Genomic DNA, 23,780 nt, shown 5'->3' on the forward strand with positions numbered 1-23,780 from the left:
CATGCTTCTATGTATCTGGATCTATTTTGTTTATCAGTGGTTTTGTGTTTTTTTTTTCATTAGATTTCACATGTGAAATATTTTTAAAAGCCTATGTATTAGTGTGTGTGTGTGCGTGTGTGCGTGTGTGTGTGTTTGTGTGTGTGTGTGAGAGAGAGAGAGAGAGAGAGAGAGAAATTTGTTTGTGGAACTCCTCGTTTTTGTTGTTTCACAGCTTGAATTTCCTGTCCTATGAGAATTTCAAACATATTTCAAACAAAAAATTGCCCCTAAGAAATAAAAAGAAAGGTAAAAGGGAAAGAGATTAGATTTTAAAATATTAAATCATTATAGTCAGAAATACAAATATTTTATATCATCTTTATTAATAAAATTATGATCTTAAGGTTGAAATCAGAACATTTTGATTAATTTAATGTATACTCCTGACATGCTTCCATGCGTGGGGGTGGGGGTGGGAAAGAGAACTGTGTGTATTATGATACATTACTATGCTTAAGAGCAATTTGTCTCGTGGCATCCAGTAAACGACTTACACTGACATAAAGCAGGTTAGTATACTATTAAGTATCATAAATCATCGTATTTGGTAGTTGGTATAGATGTGAAACATTAATGGAGCTTGAATTTGTTTCAGGTGTTTGGAACTCATTGCATTCACTCCGCACTACACATTAAACAGACAGAGAAATATATTTCCAAGTAAGAAAATGTATTAACCATTTGTTTTCCATTTATAATATAGTGAGTGCTAAACAAATGCTAAAATAAGAATACAGTTTGGTGTCGAAAATATTGGTTCATGTCCAGAAAGAGGGTACCAAGATGGCTGCACCTACTGTTCTAGCCACACCCACTCTGAATTGTCAGGGCCTGCACTGCACTCCATACTAAATATTATAAAATTTTCAACACTGACAAAAAATGCTAGACTTTTAAGTTAAGATAAAGGACTGTTTGAGTTTTTTAAAAAGCAACTACATTAGAGAAGGTTTTACTGTATCAACCCTGGGGCTCAGTCTGCAGTGAGAAAGACCAGACAAGGAGCAGAGGATCTACCTCAAAACAGAAGGAGAAACTGTAGGAGCAATTGGGAAATCCATCAAAAGAATATATCGTATCCCATCCAAAAGAGGGTGAGCATTTTGGAGGGCTGCCAATGTATTATAGAGACTGAGGCTGCTGTCAAATCAGTACCTCATATCAGGAGGTTCATGATATCAGTCTGTCTCATTGCTAGTGATACTAACTTTGATCACTTAGCTAAGTTGGTTTCTTCTAGGTTTCTCCACAGTAAATGGAATTTTATCTGTTTGGGAGTTATTGAAGGAATTCCTATGTTGACTTCTCTCAAGACGGCCTTTGGTTTGCTGGGGAACTTCTGGTGATTGAAACATCCTCTCCATGGCCCTTGATTAGTCAAAAGCCCTGAATAGAGACCAAAGTTCTTCAAAATCATCCTTTTCAATGTAATTTACCAATTTTTAAAAATTACCCCCTTTAGCTGATCTGGGTGGTGAGAGGGTTCTCCTAGAGAACCTAGTAGAGTATGAAAATCAGCAATGAGAGGGCAGAGAAGGGGAAAAAGAATGGTGTATGAAACTCATTGGATGAATTTGGTCAGTAAGAAGAAATGTTGGATAAACATCTATGGAATGATTAAAGGAAAGTGGGTTCACAACAGAGGCAGCAGAGCTGGTCAATATTCTTGTAACACAATGATGGAAACGCTCACTAGTCTTCCAAGTAAACTGTTAAAGAATGCCAATACATGAATTGACAGCACTTCTCCCAGTTGAGTCAGTATTGCTTAGCATCTCTCTGTGGCTATTGAGAGATGCTAAGCACTACATTTTTAACAATGTCATATTGGGACTGCATATATCACTCTGAGACACTAATGAGATGAGATGGCAGTTTCCTCTTAAAGTCTCAAAAGCCATGCAAATGTGTGCAGTTGGGAATTTTACCATCAGATCACAGAGCTATTTCCCCACCCCCACACCTTCCACCCCGAAATAACATAAAACACTGCACAGGAGACAGTAAAATAACAAACATACAAATGAATGAAATGAACAACCAAGAACACTAACAGTGGAAAAACAACAACAAATTACTCCACTGAGAAAAAGTTGCATAAAATGAAACAAAACATTATGGCCCATCCTTACGGTGTGTTTGAGTCTAAGTTTAATTGTTCGGTCAGTGTGTTTATGTGTGTGTGTGTATAAATATGATAAATACTTTTATACCCTGTTTACACCTCTTTTGAATTTAGATTTTAAGTCCCTAAATGCCAGTGACTTTTTATATTATTTGGAAAGGACAATGAAGGTGGCAAGTATATCTCTCTCTGGGTTTTAATAAAGCTTTGAAAACTGTAATTTAACAAATTATGGTTCTTTGTCTCATCATCTCAAAATAGGGTTGTAACTTCTGTTGGAAAGTTTCATTAGCATTTGCTCCACGGAATAGTTAATGAGAGCCCCTGTAAGTGGGGCCTTTGCAAAAGACTACGGTGTTGTTAGACGTGAAATAAAAATTTATTTGCTGAAAGTGCCTTTCCATTTTTAGAAACCATACGGTAAGCCTCTACCTTTATAGGTAAGAAAACAGAAGGCCATTGAGATTAAATATTTCCCCAAGGATATGTAATAAGTTACAGAAATGATATCAGAGAAGACAAAATAGAAGAAATATTCATTTGGTGCTATGTTGGTACTATTTCTTAAATTTCACTTAGTGCTACCACTTAAATACCACTTCTCCTTCAGCGGTTATATAATTTTATGTGCACAAAAAATCCTGTGCTGTATTAATTTCCTCATTTTATATATGTAAAAATTAAGGATTAATGAGGTGAAATAACTCATTCAAATTTATGAAATGAGAAAGTAGCTGACCCAAGGATCCCAATTGACCCTTTGTCATCAAATATTATGCTATTATAAAATGAAAATTATGATTCTATATAATATGTCCTATCACACAAAAATATGGTGATCTTTCTCAGTAAACTTCAAATCTACAAATCACTACTTGCCTATTTTTAAGCAAAGAAAAAATACTTTATTTCTTCAAAAATCTTTTAAAGTCTACACATAGGAAAAAATATTTATATTTTTGAGAGTTTAGTGATTATAATAGCCTCTGTCCTGTTAAATGGTTTTACAACATAAATCATGCTGGACAAATTATCTCAGAAACATTGTTGAGAGGAGGATGGGAGATGGGGGAGTCTGAATGCTGTGACAAAGAAGTAGTGCTTCCTGCTCTGAGATGAGAAATAAATTAATCCCCAAGTCCCCACATGCCTGGGTTTTAAGGAGCAAACATAATGTCAAGCATCTAATGAAGTGATTTTTATTTCGAGGAAGCCAAACTGCAAGCCAGGATTCACCTGTGCTTTTAAAGGCCTGATTTTATGCAGAACTAAAAAGTAGGAGATGACAATTTGGTCATTAAATAAAAAACCAGAGGCTTTGATCATTGGAGGAAATGAAAATAACATATTCTGGAAACTATACCATATTTAAGTACGTATATGCTGTTTAATCATTGATGCACATACATTTCCACAGTCCCCAGCCTTGTAGAGGCATATTCTTCAAGTCTACAATCACACAAGTGATGGAATCAATGCATTCTGAGGCAGCACAATTAGGTTGTGATATAGAGCTGCCTTTATTTGATCAAGTTCAGCTCATGTTTGAATGGTCTTTGTCAACCTAGGGCCTGAGTAATGATAGAAACAGTCTCTGTTGGGGCATTAGGTAAATTCAACCTGATTGCACAAGTGGTGAGAGCGTGGGGGAAAGATTATAACTGGAAGTCATTAAGTATTCTACTGTGAAAATCAGATAACTTACCATTTGGAGACATGACTGGAATAAAGGCAAAATTAATTAATTGAACCAAGAAACCCATCATTTACACTGGGATAATAGGAAAGGCTGAAGGGATACTTTGGGGGCACTTCGCAGTGGCCTCACTGTTCAAGCTCTACAGGTAGCAACTGGGAGCTTGAAAGAAGAAGAAATTCACACTGTCTTATTCTGTTTGAATATTTTTGTATGATTTTTGCAAATAAATATTATCACATTGCTCTATAATAATGATGTTTTGATAACAAAGAAGAAAAGTAGCTATAAAAACAGGGTCATGTTATTTATAATTATTATGCTTTGGTGTTATTTATAATTATTATGCTTTGGTGAAATATATAATTTTGAGTTAAGTTGAGCTAGAATTCTTTTCACTTGCCTAATAATACAACAAAATGATTAATTGGAAGAAAGCAATTTAAGTCTTCATTGGCTTCTTATTTTTTTCTTTCCCTTTTTTTTCTGCTTGTTCTAGAAGCCATAAGGGATTTATAAAGAGAGTTGTGCAAACTTTCCTTATACCTATTTATGTAAAATGGCTCTAAAAATCAAGGGTCCCTGTTGTGCAAGAGAAATTTCTAAATTCACAATCCATGTTTCATATATGTAGGGAAATGCCATATTATGACAGAGTACCTTAGAACAAAGTATAGTAAGTTCCATTTTTGTAAACCAAATGGTGATTTTCATATATCTGCTTCTTTCCATAATTACTTTAATGGGCACTAGATCCAAGATCACATGTAATACCAATAGTAGTAATTTCTCCTTTCAACTGGAAACCCTTATTAATGCCTCATTTTCTTACCATTACATTTAAGCAGCTACACATGCTCCAGATGAGAACAGGTTATGTTTCACAATTTATAAGGATGAATTTTTCTACTTTTGACTATTGCTTTTGTCAATTATCTCTGGTAAATATCCAAAGTTGTTACACTAAATCAACAGAGATTGAAAGGAAACTGTTCTGTGACTTGACTTAATTTGTTCAGATAAAAAGAAGTAAAACTATAAATATCTATGTTAAGTGTACCCCAACCCCTAGACATCCAACTAAAAGATATTATAAAGTTATACACAAAAAGGACTGAACCTATGGCATGAAAAGGAGGGGGGAAATTCTCAAATTAAGGATTGGCAATTCTCAAATTAAGGATTGCATTTTTGAGAAATCCTTTAGTTTCAGTAAGAACTATAAATATAACTTCATATCCTATTTTCTCATTAAACCAAGTCAAGTTATTTGATATATAAAAATTGTAACTATAATATATGTCCCAATAGGAAAATTGAGAGAACTGAGAGCAAGTATTAGCAAAATAATTTATTTGGAACAATTTTCTATTTCTGTGAAGCCTTCTATGAAGGCTAATTATTCATTAGTATGAGTAGGACTGTACCTTTCTAATAACTGTCGCTAGGTAAAACATTAACAGAACATGGAGTTTGCTTCCCAGTGGAAAACCTGAGATCATTTATTAATTATTTATGAAATTCAAATATAATCTCTTATGTAGGGAGCCTAATGAATGTGATATATTCAAGCAGTTCCAGTTTAAACAGTGGTTGCTTTTAATTGACAACAGAAGTATAAATGTGGCCTCCATTAACGATGCTGCTAATCCTGCTTTCTGCATTTCATTAAATCACCCCTTTAGCTAATAGACATATTTTATAGGAGACATTAAAGTCCACCATAATCACTGAGGCGTGATCATCATGTACTGCAAAAGATTCCAGACTCTCTGTGTAGTGGTTTAAACATATGATCAATAATCCTCACAGGATCCCTGTAAAGTAGCAGATTAAGACATTTGTATTCACAAGGTTAAGTGTCATGCAGCTAGAAAAATAAATGGCAGGTTTTAGGATTAAAAACTAGGTCACTGTGGTTCTGAAGCCTTCACTTGTTCCATTTCACCATCATTACTGATAAATGCTCACTGAGCTCTGGCTAAGTGCAGCACCATTTGTTAGCTATTTGCAGTACAAAGAGTGGTAAGAAATTGTCCTTGCCACTAAGGAACTTACAACCTAGTTGTGAAAACAAGGCACATACACAAAGAAACATCAGCATATGAGGACCTATCAGAGCTGTTTTGTGGGGGTGAAGGAGGTCGAGTCCCCATTGGAAAAGACCACAGAGGAAGTTAATATAGAGGATGCCACATTTCACACCGTATTATACGGTTGCTTCAGGACATCTGTCTAGAGTACAGGTGAGGGGAAAAAATTACACTTAGAGATAAATGGCAGGCTAGACAAGCTGACTAGCTTGTCAACTGTGAACTTTGACTCTTAATCCGTGGCTCCTTACCTTTCTGCCATGCTCAGCGGGTCCGGCTGGTCTGTTTCCATTCCTAGGAGCCTCAAACACACTCCTCAGCTCCTCAAGGGCGATGGAGAAGCGCTCTATCCTGCGCCGACCACTCACCGAATCCTCCTTCAGCACTTGGGGCTGGCTGCATTCCTTGACATTGTCATTGTCATCCTCAGGGCCCTTCTCTTCCGGCTCTGAGCTCAATAGCTCTTCAGCACTGCCGGGCAGACTGGGGGCATCTGCAGGCCCAGGTGCTGACACGACCTCTCTCTCAGGTTCAATCAATTTGCTTTCTCGAGGCTGGAAGAGCTTGCAACGACTGCCCCCAGGACAACACTCACTTCTCTGGTAATCGCTGGATTCCCATTTCTGCCTCAGGAGGTTCAGGGAGCCCTTCTGCATCGGGAACATGGGTGGCTCCAGGTTGTCCTAAAACATCAAAAGTCCCTTCATCAGTAATATGCTCAGGTGTATGAGCCATTTTCAAAACATTGTGTAGGAATGCCAACTCTTGGAATTTGTGCTTCAGTGTAGAAATGCAGCTTTGCTATGTAATGTCTGGCTCTTGACTTGACCCTACAAGGTTATGTCAGTCCAGAATGAGATGACTGAGAGGACTGGTTTGTACACCCATAGTGTTGGAGGAGGTCAGTGAGAGACTGTGACCACTGGTTGACCTTCAAGCTGGACCTGAGCCATCAGAGGCTACTCCCTCCCTCCCCTGCACTTGGAATGTATGTTATGCTCACCATTTGCACTAGGAGCCATTCAAAGCAGTGACCTTAAGAGAGTAATATGTTGTTGAGACCTTTCGGACTGTATAAATGACTGAATCCCATTAAGAGCTCTGCATAAACATCTATCTGGCAAGCTGGTGCAGCGGCGTATTTGTTTTGTGGCCACCCAAGACAAGTCTTGTGTGTAGGTTCTCTTGCTTACTAAAACCACCATCTACCAATCTGGAGTGGTCTGCCTCTTTCTGTATACCTCTCATTTTAATCCCAACAGTATCACAATGAGTTAGTTGCTATGATTATTACTATTTTGCAGGTAAGGGAACTGAGAAGTCATTTGCCCAGGGTTCTGAATGACAGAGCCTGGATTTTAAAAACCTCTGTGTATCTCTACAATCTGCTCACTTAACCACTGGAGAGTAATGTCCCTTTTGCACTTTAAGTGTCCAATTCACATCTCATTGTGAAAATTGATTAGAATTTTACCTTTTGTGGTTCTGAGGTTAGTAGAAAAAAATCAAATGGCAAAATGTACTATTAACAGAAACACACACATAAACACACACAAATCATAGACAGCAAATCATACATTAGCATGAAATTTTGCTACAGAAAGGGCTACTTTCTGTTCAAACCCAGAAATTCTACACAGTAAATTTGGGGATTTAAAAATAAATTTTGTTCTTGAGAGATGACGCATTTTCCTGGAAAAGTATTCACCCAGTGAGTACAGTAAACAATGCCACTTAGATTAAGACCTGGAAGTATCTCAAAGGTCACCTAACACAATGTCTCTAGACTTCTGTGCAAACCACATAATGTGCTATGACAAACAATTTCTGCATGAGAGTCAGTGCACATCCAACATTAACATATATAAAAAAAGCAAACTGTTGTTTTTATTAAAAAATACTTTCCCTTACTATGTGAAATGTCTGGTGATATTTTCTACTATGCTATGCTTTAGTTTTTTAAAAAAAGTGTTTGCTATTCACTAAGTTGATTTAATGGTCTACTAATGGTTCATGAACTGCTGGCTAGCTCTATACTTACAGCAGGAGTTCAATCACAGGTTGGATTTTACTAACTGTGTGACCTTATAAAAGCTTCATTGGTAAAAGCCATATATATATATATATATATATATATATATATATATATATATATATATATGGCTTTATTTTGAGAAACACATTAGATAATGCATATAAAACTTCATATGTATTACAGCTCACTTCCCCTAAGAGCTGTTAATTGCACTGCCAGCCCCATTGCTGGCTAAAGCAACATCATTTTCATCACTCAAATATTTATGCTACACATGAGTCTCATATAGGAGTGCTTAGGAGAAGAAAGAGGTTGTTTTAAGCCACAAATTCAGGCTAAACAGACTGAAATATTTGGCTTTAATAATGTTGCTAATTAATAAGTTTGAATTAGTCACTTATTATAGAGTGTCTCAAGAATACAGTAGAACCAAACAAGACCTAAATATCTGTTTGGGAAACTGATCAGCATATGTTGAGAATTAAACCAACATATGCTGGAAATGTCTGTGTCTCATGAGTAAATGGACTTTGGAAAAGATCTTATTAACAAGGGAATGAATGAGACATTTTCACAGCTGGTAATAATGACCTCATAAGGTTATTTAATGAAAAAATTTTTTCTGAGTCAACTTTGCATAGCTAGGAATGAAAAGCTAAGAGGAAGAAAAATTGGCAAGTGGAAGAGGAAGATCATTTTTCTACTATAGAGAAGGAGATCCTAATATTTAAAACTTATTTGGAACTTCTGGTTCTAGATAATGGTGGAATAAACCTAACTTTCTTTATTTCTCCTACTTATATATATGTTAGAGGCCCAGTGCATGGATTCATGCACATTGAAAGGAAATTAATTAGATGGTGGCTGGCAGGGCAGGACTGGGCGAGATGGGCTGGACACACCCTGGAGCCAACCTCACACGGTCCCTCTCTGGCTGGCCGCACCTGGGGCAGCACCAGGGCTCAAAGGGTGTCTGCAGAGTGAGTGGGGTCCCTTCAGCAGGTGGGATCCCTCAGCCTGGCCTGCGGGGATCGGACTGAAACCGGCAGTCCAACATCCCCCAAGGGGTCCTGGAGTGCGGGAGGGCACTCTGCAAAGTTGCTTTGCTTGGCAGCTCCTGCATTGAGCGTCTGCCCCTTGGTGGTCAGTGCACGTCATAGCTACCAGCCGGTCAGCCAGTCGCTTAGCCATATACACTGAATGGCCAGATTATTATCATCTCTGAACGCATAATAATCTGGCCACTCAGTGTATATCCTATATAATAAAAGGCTAATATGCAAATTGTCCCCTCAACCAGGAGTTCGACCAGCAGGCAGGCCGGCCAACCGCCCATATTTATATAAATATAAATATATATATTTATACTGAGTGGCCAGATTATTATGCGTTCAGAGATCATAATAATCTGGCCACTCAGTGTGTGTGTGTGTGTGTGTGTGTGCGTATATATATATATATATATATATATATATATATATAGAGAGAGAGAGAGAGAGAGAGAGAGAGAGAGAGAGAGTTCAAAAGGTAAAGCAGACTGCTTATGGGCTTTGGACTTGAGTAACAATATGGCAGTAAATTCAGAACTTGTTAGAAAAGCCAGTAACTCACAGATTTCAATGGGAACAAAGAAAATTCCCAAAGAAAAGCCTGCTTTCTTTAATCTAAGAAGTGGGAAAGGGGCAACTTTGCAAGACAGAAATTCTTAGACCATAAATGCCATTCCCCAGGCAAATATTAAAATATACCCACAATATGTGTGGGTTTTTCCCCACATTAACCAGTTCTCCAACTCTCTGGACCAACTAGTTGTCCCATAATTCAATTTAATTCTGCCACTAACAACCTGGCATTAGCATAGATTCCACAGATTAAGGTCTCAGTTCCACAAGATCGTCCCCCACCCCTTCAAAAAACAGCCACAAATCCTAAATTGCCAGGTGTACTTCTAACCAAATGGCTATAAATTAGGGTTCCCATAATTCCCCTACTCAGGTTTGATCATTTTCTGGAATGACTCACAGTACTGAGGAAGGCATGTTACTTACATTTACCTGTTTATTGTAAAGGATGCAATTAAGGACAGCCAAATGGAAGAGATGCAGAGGGCAAAGTGTGGGGAGGGGAGGTAGCAGAGCTCCCATGCCCTCGTCAGGTGTGCCACCCCCTCAGCTCCTTGATGGAGTCACCAAACCAGAAGCTCTCCAAACTCCATCTTTTAGGGAGTTTTACAGAAGGTCCATTACATGGATTTTATTGATCAAATCACTGACAATGGGTGATTAACTAAATCTACAGCCCCTCTCCCTTCCTGGGAGATCAGAGAGTAGATTAAAAGTCCAAACCCTCTAATCGTGTTTTGGTCTTTCTGGTGATCAACCCCCATGATGAAGCTATCTAGGACCCCCAGACACAAATCATACCATTAGCAAACAAAAGATTCTCTTATCGCTCCAGAGATCTCAAGAATTTTAAGAAATGAGACATTTCTCCCCTTCCTTGCTTGCACTCAGGATACCTAGTTGGCAGCGAGAACTTTTACCGTCATCCATTGTTGGTGAGGCATCTCTTTGATTCAGTGGTATCACTGGAGGCCACATGGTGAACAAAGCAGAGGGATGGGAGGGCTTCTTCCCTTCACAGGCAGCCAGGGTGGTGTCATTGAATCCCATCTCCACCAAACAGTAATAAAAGCACTTCTCCAGGGAGTGAAAGAAGGCTATTTGGGGAAAGGAGACTTGCACCCCCATTGGACAATAGTAAGACAACTCACTCTACCTTCAGAAACAGATTTAAGATCCAAAGTTCATAACATAATTGCACAAATACAATTGAAAATCAGTCACACCAAGAGTCAGGAAAACCTAACTTGAAGGAGAAAAGCACTCAACAGAAACCAACCTGAGATGACTCAGACATTTGGGATTATCTGACAAGAATTTTAAAGGAGTCATCATAAAATTGCTTCAATGAGCAATTACAGACATGCTTAATTTTTTTAAATGGAAAACACTTAGCAAATAAAAGACATAAAGAAGAACCAAAGGAAATTTTTAGAATTTAGATATCAACAGCAACAAAAAACCTCACTGGATGGCATCAGCAGAATGAAAAGAACAAAAGAAATTGACAAATAAATTTGAAGATAAAATGATAGAAATTGCCCAATATGAACAATAGAGGATATGTAGAGGAAAAAATAAAGGAATAGAACCTCAGGGACCAGTGAAATGATAACAAAAGATCTAACATTAATGCCATTGGACTCCCAGACAAAAAAAAGCATTCAAAGAAATTGTGGCTGAAAATTTCATAAATTTGGCAAAAGTCATAAACCTATCTGATAAAATAAAAAATAAAAAAAGCTGAAATAACTCTCAAGATACATCAAAATAGAATTTCAGAAAACAAAATTTTAAAAAACTCTTGAAGGCAGTTAGAAAGAAATGAAACCTATCTGTAGAGGAAAAACAATTTGAATGACAGTAGATATCTCATCAGAAACCCTGGAGGCCAGGAGGAAGTGACGCAATATTTTTCAGTTGCTAAAAGAAAATCCCAGCCAAACCCCCAATGTCATTTCTACCAAAATTATCTTTCAAAAATGAAGTAAAAATAATGACATTCTCAAAGAAAAACTAAGAAAACTCATGGCTATCAAAATTACCCTAAAAGAACGAGGTAGTTCTTGAAATACAAAGGAAATTACAGCCCTAACTGGTTTGGCTCATGAATAGAGTATTGGCCTGCGGACTGAAGGGTCCCAGGTTCGATTCCGGTCAAGGGCATGTACCTTGGTTGTGGGCACATTCCCAGTAGATGTGCAGGAGGCAGCTGATCGATGTTTCTAATTCTCTATCCCTCTCCCTTCCTCTCTGTAAAAAATCAATAAAATATATTTTAAAAAAGGAAATTACAAAGAAGGAATCTTAGAACATCAGGAATGAAGAAAGAGCAACAGACAGAGCAAAATCATGTATAAATAAACTAGACTTTCTCCTGCTGAATTTTTGGTTGATATTTGAAGCAAAAAGTGTAACATTGTCTGATATGGTTCTCAATATACATAGAAGAGTTACTTAAGATGGTTATGTTATAATCTAAGGAGGGTAGAAGGATAAAGGAGGTAGTTTATACACTTCACTCAAATGTGCTGGCACCAATAAACCCTGATAAATTATGTACGTGATACCTAGAGAAACCACTAAAAAATAAAATCAAATATGAGATATGTTTAAAAACACTACAGATAAACCAAAATGGATTCTAATAAATATTCAAGTAACTCACAGAAGGCATGGGAAAGAAAAGAGAAATTAAAAATAGAGGGAAAAAATAAAACTAAAATAACAGGCCTATGCCCTATACAGTCATGTACTGCATAATGACAGTTTGGTCAAGGACAGATACCACATTGATGGTGGTCCTGTAGATCATAACAGAGCTGAAAAATTCCTATTGCCTAATGATAGCAATGTCATAGTGCAACACATTATTCACACGTTGATGTAAACAAACCTACTGTGCTGCCAATCACATAAAAGTATAGCACGTACAATTATGTACATACAGTATGTAATAATTACAACTATGTCACTGGTTTATGTATTTACTATGTACTATATTTTTCATTATTTTAAAGGGTATTCTTTCTATATATAGAAAAAGTTTTCCATAAAAATGTATGCTTTGTTTCGCCAGCAGCAGCCTCATACATCTCTTGATTGCATCATTTTCTCTTGTGCTTGATTTCATCTTGTGTTGTTTTGTGAGGTAACATGCTGAATAGGCATGTAGCCTGTGAGTAATGTACTACCTATGTAGCCTAGGTTATATATATACCAGGCCAAACCATCTAGGTTTGTGTGAGTACACTCTATGATATTCACATAACTACAAAATTGCCTAATACATATTTCTCAGAATGTATCCTGTCAGTAAGCAGTGCATGCCTGTAATATCAATTATTACATGAAATGTAAATGATCTAAAAACAATGACAAGACAGATTTCAGAGTAGATAAAAATCATTACCGAACATATATACAAAATGGTATAATACTGAGTGAAAAAAGACCAAAAAGGGATAGAACAGGGAGATCTGTGAACAATGGAAAAGTTCTGTATCACAATTTCTATTGTTATGGAGAAATCACTACCATAAAACTGTAAAAATGCACATGTGATAAAATGGCACACAACTACATACATATTTATATATCAATGTCAATTTCCTGGTTTTAATAATGAAATGTATTATCCTATATAATAAAAGGCTAATATGCACATTGTCCCCATGACCGTGAGTTCGACCGGGAGTTTGCCCAGGGGGCGGGGCTGGCCAGCCAACCTCCTGCAGCCCCTCCCCCTGGCCAGCCCTGCCCCTAATCAGCCCAATCAGGGTGGGCTGGCTGGACCCCACCCATGCATGAATTCGTGCACTGGGCCTCTAGTGTATATATAACTATTGAAAGAAACTAGATAAAGGGTACACAAGATATCTCTGCACTATGTTAGCAACCTCCTCCAAATCTATAATTCTTTCAAAATAAAACGTTAAAAACCAAACAAATAAGTGATTTGGTAGTCACTCTTCCGGGTATTTCACAGGGAGGGGAGGGTGAGAAACAGAGAGAGTAGGACCAGCATTCACACTGTGTAGTGACATAAGGTATAAGGCACGCTGCCACATAGGCCACATTAGAAATGATATGAGACATACATGGTCAGTTGTCAGTTTATTGCCTCTCAACTCCAAGTGCATCCTTCAAAGATGGTCCATGATAAACAACTGAATCCCTTTAAGACATCTCCTTTAAAGTGAGCACAATGTTTAGCTTTCTCAGTAGGGGGCACTGGAGGAACACTGCAGGAGGGAGAGGCTTCCTGAAATGACCTGTGTGGGCAGGGCGTCCCTGGGTTATGGATGTGAGAACACACAGTGGAGCCTGCCCAGCCACAGTCACTGAATGCCACCTCTCTATGACCTCATAGCTTTGCCTGGGGATAATCTTTCCACAGACCTTTCAACACGGAAACAAATCCAATAGCTGCCTATGGCCTGGAGGGTCATGCAGTGAGCAGTTATTAATTCTGCAGGCCTCTGAGCAGCCTGCATGCAACCTGCCTGTGGCCCAGGAGACAAACACTGATCTGCTGTTCCCCTTCTAGCCCCTGCCATGTGCTCTAAGGGCCTTGCCCGGACAGGTGCTCTGAGTCTCACTGCATGGCTTTGTCACCAGCTGCTAATCCCCTCAAACTCTGTACCGCAGAGGATGGCCTATTGCTTGCCTGGAAACTCCAGACTGGCTCCAGCCTGGCCAAATCAGCACGCTTCTCTGCTCTCTGGGGGCTGAACCACACCTCCTCCAAGGGGGCCTGTACTCTTTGTAGGTTTGTCCTTCCTTGGCAACCCTCCCTCGGCCCTGGGAGACCAGGCAGTGTTTCCTTACATACTATGATTATGCTTTTATTGTTGTTGCTAATTCTTTATATTAAACTTCTCCTGTTAAACTTACTGTGTGGTTCCTATTTCCTGATTGGACCCAGACTGTGGTAATACTTTTAAATATTTACTCTCTAATTCCAACAGTAAGTCACATATTTTCAGTAGAGTCATGATGATGTATGCCATTGCTCCCCTTATCAACTGTCCTGGATGTGGCATGTGCTTGGGAACATGTCTTCTTCCTATGCTCCCCCGTCAAGGAATGACAGCCCACATGGCAGAGAACAGCATTTCCCTGCATGTCCTGTTAGCTAGGACATGGTCGGGGCAGTTCTAAATGTTACTTCTCCCTAATGTTAAAATGTTGCCCAGTGTTTTGCAGATGCAGCCTTAAATAGGATAAACTGACAGGAATTCAGCCAGATAAATGTGGCCAAAAAACGAACATGTAATTGACCCAATAGTGCATATAATCAACCGTTAAGGCTCCCTCCCCCAGACAGAGCTTTGGATATGAAGCCCCTGTCTCCTTTACTTGCTGCAGGTAAATAAAACTACCTGGGACAGCCATATCTGGTTTTTGAATAGAGCACTGTAAGCGGCGAACCCCTGACTTCAGTCACAGCCCTACTAAACTCTAGTCTGTTAGGTGTTATTCAGTAAACACTCTAGCAAGAATTATCTGAGCAAGTTTAAGAAAGGTAAGATGCAACCCATTCTGAGAGAACTACAATGTGAACTTCCATTTCAAAGGCTTTGGAAAATCTTTCAGACAATAAAAAAGCCCAATTCAGTGTTGCTCTAAGACTTATTTAATGAGAAGACTCTTTTATCAGACAGTTCCCGTAACATCCTCAGGTGTTGTCTTCCATCAAAGTCATTTTGGTAAATATTGACATAAAGCAAAAATCACTAATTATAAAATGCAAGCCTCAGATTCCATCTTAGTCAATATATAGCAATATAAATTAATTATGCATCTCACTTAGTCATGGCATTGGACAGTGTTTTTAAAATATTTATGTTAATAACTATTATGCTTAAATAACTTTTTGTATTTTTATTTTGTTAAAAAATAGCTGGCATCTGTTAAATACCACATGAGAAACAGAAACATTTATGTATAAAATGAGAAGACTTTCCCAGCACTGAGGGAATTGCATAATGTAAGAATCTGGATATGCATGAAGGGAAGGTAACTGTATCCTATATAATGAAGAGGTAACATGCAAATTGACCCTCACGCCCTCACACAAGATGGCCACCCCCATGTGGTCAAAGATGGCTGCCACAAGATGGCCAGCAGGGGAGGGTAGTTGTGGGAGATCAGGCCAGCAGGGGAGGGCAGTTGGGGGGGACCAGGCCAGCAGGGGACCAGGCCTGCAGGGGAGGGCAGTTGGGGGCAATCGGGCCAGCAGGGGAGGACAGTTAGGCATCGATCAGGCTGGCAGGGGAGTGGTTAGGGGGTGACCAGGCTGGCAGGCAGGCAAGCGGTTGGGAGTCAGCAGTCCCAGATTGTGAGAGGGATGTCCAGGGATCGGGCCTAAACCGGCAGTTGGACATCCTCTGAGGGGTCCCAGATTGAAGAAGGTGCAGGCTGGGCACAAATTTCATGCACTGGGCCTCTAGTGTTTTATAATGACAAATGTCATTTAATTGAAAACCATCTGAGCTGAAATGAAGATCCAAGGTGCTCTCCCTGTGACCATGCTGCAAGGTTAACAATTGGGTAGAGCACCCCCCTTTTCATATTCAGCAAAACAAACAGATTCCAGTAGGTTTTACTTCTGTTTTCATATCCAGAAGCCTGTTGCTGGGTGTGGTGGGACCTGCCTGCCAGCTCATGTGCCACCCAGGTGACCAATGCCCAAGAATAACTTGAGTTCAGGAATTTCGGACTTTGGTTTCTTTATCAAGTGAGTGCCTTCACTAAGTTAGCTATCACTACGTTGAGTCATTGAGAAAAATGTCCATACAAGCTACGGGATTAACAGATGACCTAAAGAAAAAATATCAGGGTATAACACAACCCATCATCGCATTTCCATAGAAATGCATGCTATTTTGCACTGTCATATATGACATTTGGTCTGACCTAAGCAAATGAACTCTGCATTTTTCCTTGTTTAGGGGATGGTTTTGGTAATTTAAGAGATTTTCAACCATGATTTCTCTCCATCCTCCTCACTTTCTAGGATTTAATCTCTATCTTTACTGTCGCATGTATTCCTGTTTTCTCTACTCCGACAGGCCCTTTGCAAATGCTGTTCCTTCTGCTTCAGTATCCTTCCCTCTCCTCCTCCCCTGGCATCTCCTAATTGTGTTTCCAGTCTCAAACCAAGGCATGACTTACTCAGAGAATCATTCCGGATTTATCAAAGAAATTATAGATCATTATTTAATAAGCCTCCATGGTGATTTTAAGGAACGTGATCTCAAGTCCACACCTTATGAAACACTAATCTGCCAAGATCTAATATACACATAAAAGCTGACATTCACACGAGGACTCTGAAGACTTGTAGCTCATGCTGCTGCCAGATGATCTGCTATCTCATGTGAAGCAGTATCAGGTGTGTGGAGGGAGGACTTTGAAGCAAGGAAAGTCTTATCTAAAACTAAGTTGTCAATGTATTAAAAACTGGACTCTTACAAAACTGTCCTTATACCTTGTGGCCTCTATGACTGTAAGAATTGTTTCCTGCCTCTATTATTGTAACATTAAAATTATTTCTAACAAGAATAATAATATAAGGTTTGTGACTCATTTCATTCAACAACAAGAACGCTGATTTTGCCTGTCAAACACACCAATCTGCTAAAAGAAAAATTAAGTCTGAGTGACTCTTGGTGAGAAGAAAAATTACCAAATGCTTTCCCGTTCAACTGAAATTCCCTGAAGTCAAATTTTAAACAAGCTTTGTAAATAGTTTCATATGGCTGATTTACTAAGACTTCTTGTAAATCATAACTCATGCTTGTTGTATTTGAAGACATGCTTTGAATTTGGCATACTTTTCTAGGAAAAGTCTTTCAAGTTTAAAGCAAAGCTATTTATCAACTTGAAACACATTTCCAAATCTAAGAAATACGTGATTATTACAGGATGATCGTAAGCAAAAAGTTTTAAACAGCCTGATACATGGCAAGAGTGACAAAAGTGATGATGCTTTTAACCTATATTTGCACAGAGGAAAATTTATCCTAAAGAAACATTTAATTGAAGATCATTCTTTATATGCAAATGTCCTTAACAGCATTTTTAGAGTTATCTAAAAAAAATCCTAAAGTTCAAAGCAAGAGGAATATTTTAATAAATTATAGGCTAGCCATAAATAAAATTAGGTAGTCATCTAAACTGGCAAATATAAAAAAACCACAGGAATATTGAAATAACTTTACAGTATAACATTAAGCAAAGAAATACACAGAAGTGAATGTATTTCATTATTTTAAAAGACATGTATATGCTCAAAAACTGAAAGCATTTTAAAAGATGAAAATAACTATGTATTGGGAGTTGATGCAATTGGCTTTTCCCCTTAAACGGCATTAGTTTTTAGCATTAGTCTTTAATAGCATTAGCTTAAACTGTCTATCTCCTAACATGGAAGAAAAAAAAGCCTTTTAAAACCAATTATGAATTTTTCTGGAATATTTTAAATTTCCCACCCTCCCTTTACTCTAATATTTATAGCATCAAATTCCAATATTCTCAGTTTTCACTAAGCAGAGAACTATCACTGAGAGTAACTTAAACCCAAGAGTCAGTTTACTGCAGTCATCTCTGTTTTAAATTACAGCACTACCAAACCCTCCCCAGAATCAGCATGCGATCCCTCCTTTTTCCCTCTGGTGGTTTCATATAAATATACTGTCTATTTGCATTGCTTCTATGAAATGACACCTGGGCCTGACTGCAAATGATGTCATTCCCAGTGCTCTAAAGTCCTGGCACTCTTTGTCAAGTAACCAGCAAAAGGTTATTTCAGAAAAGAATACAAACTCAGCTCCAGAAACTTGAAAAGCCTCCACAAAATATTTCCTACGGGGGCCTGCCTGGAGAGCCTTTTGCCAGATGCAGGCAGGTGGAGTTCTTCAGGGGGCTGTTTAATCCTGGTTCCCTCTATTCAATCATTTATTTGGAAGTTCAGAAAACACAGCATGCAGCATCGGGCCTGGATTCCATGACAAAGCTGCTTTGTGCAATCATTTCAGTAATAAGTCCATTTACTTTTTGGGGGGAAAAGCACCACATGCCTGCTTCTATTTTCATTATGTCTACTGATTACCACATGTCTCTTTTCCTCTTAATCATTGCATTTCAGAGATCAGAACATTTCCTGAAGCCCTTTCAACAGGACTATAATATACTCTTTTTTTCAGATATAATTTAGCAATTTTCATACCAACTAATGTTAGAAAACTTGGTTGTTAATCCAAATGAAGACTCTACCAATTAAAGAATAAAAAAAGACATCAGCATGGAATAAAAATGTATTGTGGAATAGATTTTTTTTTTTTAGTATTGGTGTCTCATCATCGGTAACAATAACTATATGCCTGGAAGGGAAAAAGTTTGCAGTATAATGCTAGCCTCCTTAAAACAGTAGCTAATGATCCCAACAAAATGACAGAACATAAGAAGATTGTGAGGCATATCAGAATCAGCAAGCTGCAGTTTCAAACTACAAAACAAAAGGGTTTCCAAGAACCTGCCAAATTACTGTTGTCACGGGTCCAAGTTCTCTGCCTAGGAAATCCTCAGGCTTGCAACTGTTGAAAGCGAGTTAAGGTTAGGAAACTACGTTCAACTAGCACCTTCCAAAAAAGGTAAGAATCCAAAGTATTAGGTTCATAACACTACAGTTAGTGCAACTTACTTTATTTTTCTATTTTGGTTATAAACTAAATATCAGTATTTTTGTTGTGATTCCAAAATATTCTCATTCAACAGTCCCCTCCTCCCCACTCCTTACCCCCCCCCCCCGCCAGAGGAAAAAATCCTAAAGGCAATAAGTAGAAATGTTTGTCCAAAAAAGTTAATTGATCTTCTTGGGGAGGTAAATTTTAATTAGCTTTGGCTGACAGTTACTGAACATCTACCTGAGAAGAACGTGAAAGAAATGAGTTAAGAGTTTCAAAGAAATGGCATTTTCCATATTAAAAAAAAAAAATCTAACTAACACTTTTTAATATTAGATGTCATCAATTCAATTAATTTTTCTTGCCATTCTAACTTCATTAAAACAGATTTTCAATTAGTTTTCCTTCTGAAAATTTACCTGAAATTATTATATTACTTGTTTGCCACTAATAAGATGCATGCATAATTCATATACATGAAGAAAAATAGAAGAATAATGCATTTGTTTATTGTTCTTTCTCACATCTCCTCATCTACATTTATTAAGTGAACTGGCAAAGCACTTTGCTAAGACAAGATATTAAAAGAATTTTATGAAGTTGTATATTTGGAATAAGCTTATCTTACCGCCATGTCCTTTTCTGTCAAGTTTCTGTTCTGTGACTCGTGACTCGGCTACCACAGTTACATCGCCATTAAAAGAAAACACACATTTAACAGTTCTTTATCTCACTGATCTCATCTAACTAATGAACATCAAGCATGATGGACACACGTCGCTAGATAGCGGTCACAAGACACCAAATCTCTCATAGCTCTGGGAGCTACATTATTTAGTAAGTCATGGAAGAGAGAGGTGCACTCTGGACCATAACCCCTGCTTGTGCTGGGTACTCAGCTTACAAGGTTTACCAGGTAAAGGCTGATTGAAGCAGCTTTTGTTTCCAAATTCTATAGAACAAAAACTCATTCTCAAAGCATCCTAGGAAACTGGCTGCAGGATGTGGATAATTAGTATTTAATAAAAGAAGATATTCATTGACTATTTTATGGATTATTTCACACAGATAATTAGTATTTAATAAAAGAAGATATTCATTGACTATTTTATGGATTATTTCACACAGGTCCCAGACAATACCTGTTATTTAGCCCAAAGCTGATGTTCTGTCCCATACAATATATCTGTAGAAAAGCAACTATCCAAAATGTGCTCTTGTAAGGTTTAAAATATGAATATCAATGTTACTGAAAAAAAAAAAACACCCCACAAAGTTTTAGAATTACTGTGAGAAGCTGCCAATGGATGAGAAATGGTAAGTCCTGCCTTCATGAGTTTGCAGTCTAGTCAAAGGCACCGCTTACCTTTAGGCAACAACATCACCTGAGATGTTAACACTGCAGATATTAAAACCCCAATTAGGGAGTTCCAAATTCAATATGTTTGGAATGTGGCCTTTTAAAAATAATTGATTTTAGAGAGAGGAAGGGGATGGGGGAAAGAGAGAAACATCAATTTGTTCCACTTATTTATGTATTCATTGGTTGATTCTTGTTTGTACCCTGATGAGAGATTGAACCTGCAACCTGGGGGTGCTGTAATCAACTGAGCTACCCGGCCAGGGCTGGGAATCTGCTTTCTTACAAGGCACCTACCACAAGTCATCCTGATGCTTTAATCCCATGGACCCAAAATTTAAAAAAGACTTTTCTACATCAACAGAAATATCAGTGAACTGAAGAAGATACAATAGCATTCATTAATTCAAAAAATGTGGGTGATAACTTACTATGGGAAAGGTACTATACTAAGTACTTACAAAGCATTTATAAAACAACATATAAAAACAGAAAATAGCAAGTGTTAGTGAGGGTATAGAACAACCAAAACCCTTGTACATTGCTCAAGGTTATGCAAAATGGTGCAGTTGCTTTGGAAGACAGTATGGTGTCTCCTCAAAAAATTAAATGTACAATGACCATGTGATCCCAGCAACCCCACCTCAGGGCATACACCTGAAAGCAGTGAAAGCAGGAACTCAAACAGATATGTGTCCACCTTTGTTCAGAGCAGCATATTCACAATAGTCAAAAGGTGGACATAAACCAGATGTTCATCAATGAGTAAATAGATAAACAAAATGTAGTATATATATATATATATATATATATATATATATACACACACAATGAAAGATTATTTAGTCTTAAAAATGAAGGCAACTCAGGCTCATGCTATTACAGGGATAAACTAAAGAAGTCAGTCACAAAATGACAAATATTGTACTATTCCACTTAAACAAGGTATCTATAACAGTAAAAAGTATAGAGACAGAATATTGAATAGTGGCTAGCGGGAGCTAAAGGGAGAGTTATAGTTTAATGGGTACAGAGTTTCAGTTTGGAAGCTTGGGATGATGAAACATTCTGGTGATAGATGGTGGTGACGATTGCGCGCCAATGTGAATGTACTTAATGCCACTGAACCATACACTTGAAAACGGTTAAAATAGTTTTATGTTACATGCATATTTCACCCTAATGAAAAAAATTCAGAAAAACATGTCACTGAAAATCTTGCAAACAGGTATCAGGAAGTGTAGAAAGTACTCTGGTACATGATTATTGTGATAAAATTAATTAAAATAGGATTATTGTTGAGTGAGGAGAATTTTTATACTGGGACTGAAGGCAACGAGACCCAATCCCCAGTGCTTCCACCCTCCATGCCCCACCCTCAAGCACATCAAAATCAAGAGGAGATTGGAACTCAGTAATTCATTATGTAATATGGATATTAGCTCACCTAAACCTGAAGATAGATTCAGTTATTGCTAAGATTCTGAAAGTAAGGAGACAAATGAGCAACAAAAACATCAAATTCGCCTTCATATTCAGTAGGTGAACGCAGTGAAGACTGAGAGCAGCACAGTAAGGATGGATGTGATGATAAGAACAAGGACATGCTGCCTATAGTGCAGCAAAGAAGACAGAACCGGGACTCCGCTCACGGAGATTGTTGCCCCGGATATTTCACCACATGGCCTTGAACTTCAGTTCCCTCAGGGATAAAATGGGATTTGTAATTCCCTGACCTAACACAGTTGCTAGAGGGAATATGTGAAACTTTGAAAGGGTTTCACAATATCAGAACAGTCTGCTCATTTGGTCCCAGAAATAACATTCAACAGAGACGTTAGCTCTTAGACGATTTCCAGAAACGCTGAGATGTGGGCCATCTGTGCAGAGTGGCAAGTGTGCCCCTAAAGATATTCAGGCAGGTCACTTGGTCGCTCAGGGCCTTTCTTTCTTTACACTGATGTAAGTTGGGCGGTCCTTCATAGTGTTGGATTCACATTCCCCGGATGCCATGGTGATAGCAGACATTTCTAAACGCTTCACTTTCACATTTTTAGGAAACCCTCAGCCTGAGAGGTGAGGCCAAACACTCTAGGTCCCACGTTGGGGAACTGACTCGGGTGACGAGGGTCCACAGGCAGCATGCCTGGTGGAAGTCCTGACGCTGCTCGGGATGAGGCGGGTGAGTCCTCCCAGAAAAGATGCACCTGTCGGGAAAGTGCGTGTCTCCTGCTCCTGTGGGCAAGGCTGCCCACCGTGGTTTTGTCCAGAATTCAATGACAAGTAGAGAGTCCTCTGCTCTGCCCAAGAGCTCCAGGCTCTTGTCCATTCACGGCAATGTTTGGAGGAAAGTCATTCCCCAGAATTATTCTGATTAGATCAGAGTCCTCAGAACACCTTTATTTCCATGCAAACCCACTTCCTATGGCAAAACCCAGCCTTTGGTGTTGGGTTAGGACTGGTTTCAGCAAAATTATCCCAGAGATTTAGAAACACTGATTTTTCTCCCCCGAAATGACTCCCTCTATCTAGAAATGTATCAGTTTTTCTTTAAGAAATATAAATGGGACAATTCACCTTGAATTCTCTATAGACAGAGCTCTTAGACAGCCCCAAGATTCTTACTTGCTGAGGGAGATAGCTTTTAATGGCTCTTCATCTATCCTGTGATGAACCTGGCCATTTCTCTAGCTATGGAGAACACGGATTTAATCTGTGGCAGGACACCCTGCTGGTGAGATTTGCTACTACGTACTCAGTAAAACAGAGGCACTATTAGTAATGTATGAAGTGTGTTCTGTGGGGACCCGGGTGTCTTGCGGAGGTGTGTGATATCTCTTTAAGAGGAGAATGGTGAAGATATTCGCCTCTCCTTAGCAACATTGTCTTGAATAATATACCACTGCTTGTCAGGAGTTACAGAAGAAAGGCATTTTAGCAAATAAGCCCTTAATGTTTGGCTGGACAAACAGAAAGACCTTTTTCAAACCTATTTTATTAGAAACTCTTTCAGCCCTTTTGAGGTTTGCTAACTTAGAACTGTAAGGTAGATAGTCCCCCTTTGTACTAAGTATCCTGAGCTGTCATCTTTCTACGCGGGTTTTACCAGATTTAT

The 23,780-nt window shown here is 38.4% G+C and overlaps 1 protein-coding gene across 1 annotated transcript; it reads right to left on the reverse strand.

Moving 5' to 3' along the window:
* Positions 1–6,062: 6,062 nt before the first annotated feature.
* On the reverse strand, positions 6,063–22,678 carry LOC308248221 (uncharacterized protein; the record flags this gene model as incomplete). Its single annotated transcript, XM_080668261.1, has 3 exons — positions 6,063–6,098; positions 6,208–6,639; positions 22,622–22,678. 3 exons carry the CDS (start codon positions 22,676–22,678, stop codon positions 6,063–6,065), a joined length of 525 nt encoding a protein of 174 aa, XP_080524387.1.
* Positions 22,679–23,780: the final 1,102 nt, after the last annotated feature.

This window comes from Plecotus auritus, assembly GCF_963455305.1.
Source record: "Plecotus auritus genome assembly, chromosome: 5".
Classification (NCBI taxonomy): Eukaryota; Metazoa; Chordata; class Mammalia; order Chiroptera; family Vespertilionidae; genus Plecotus; species Plecotus auritus.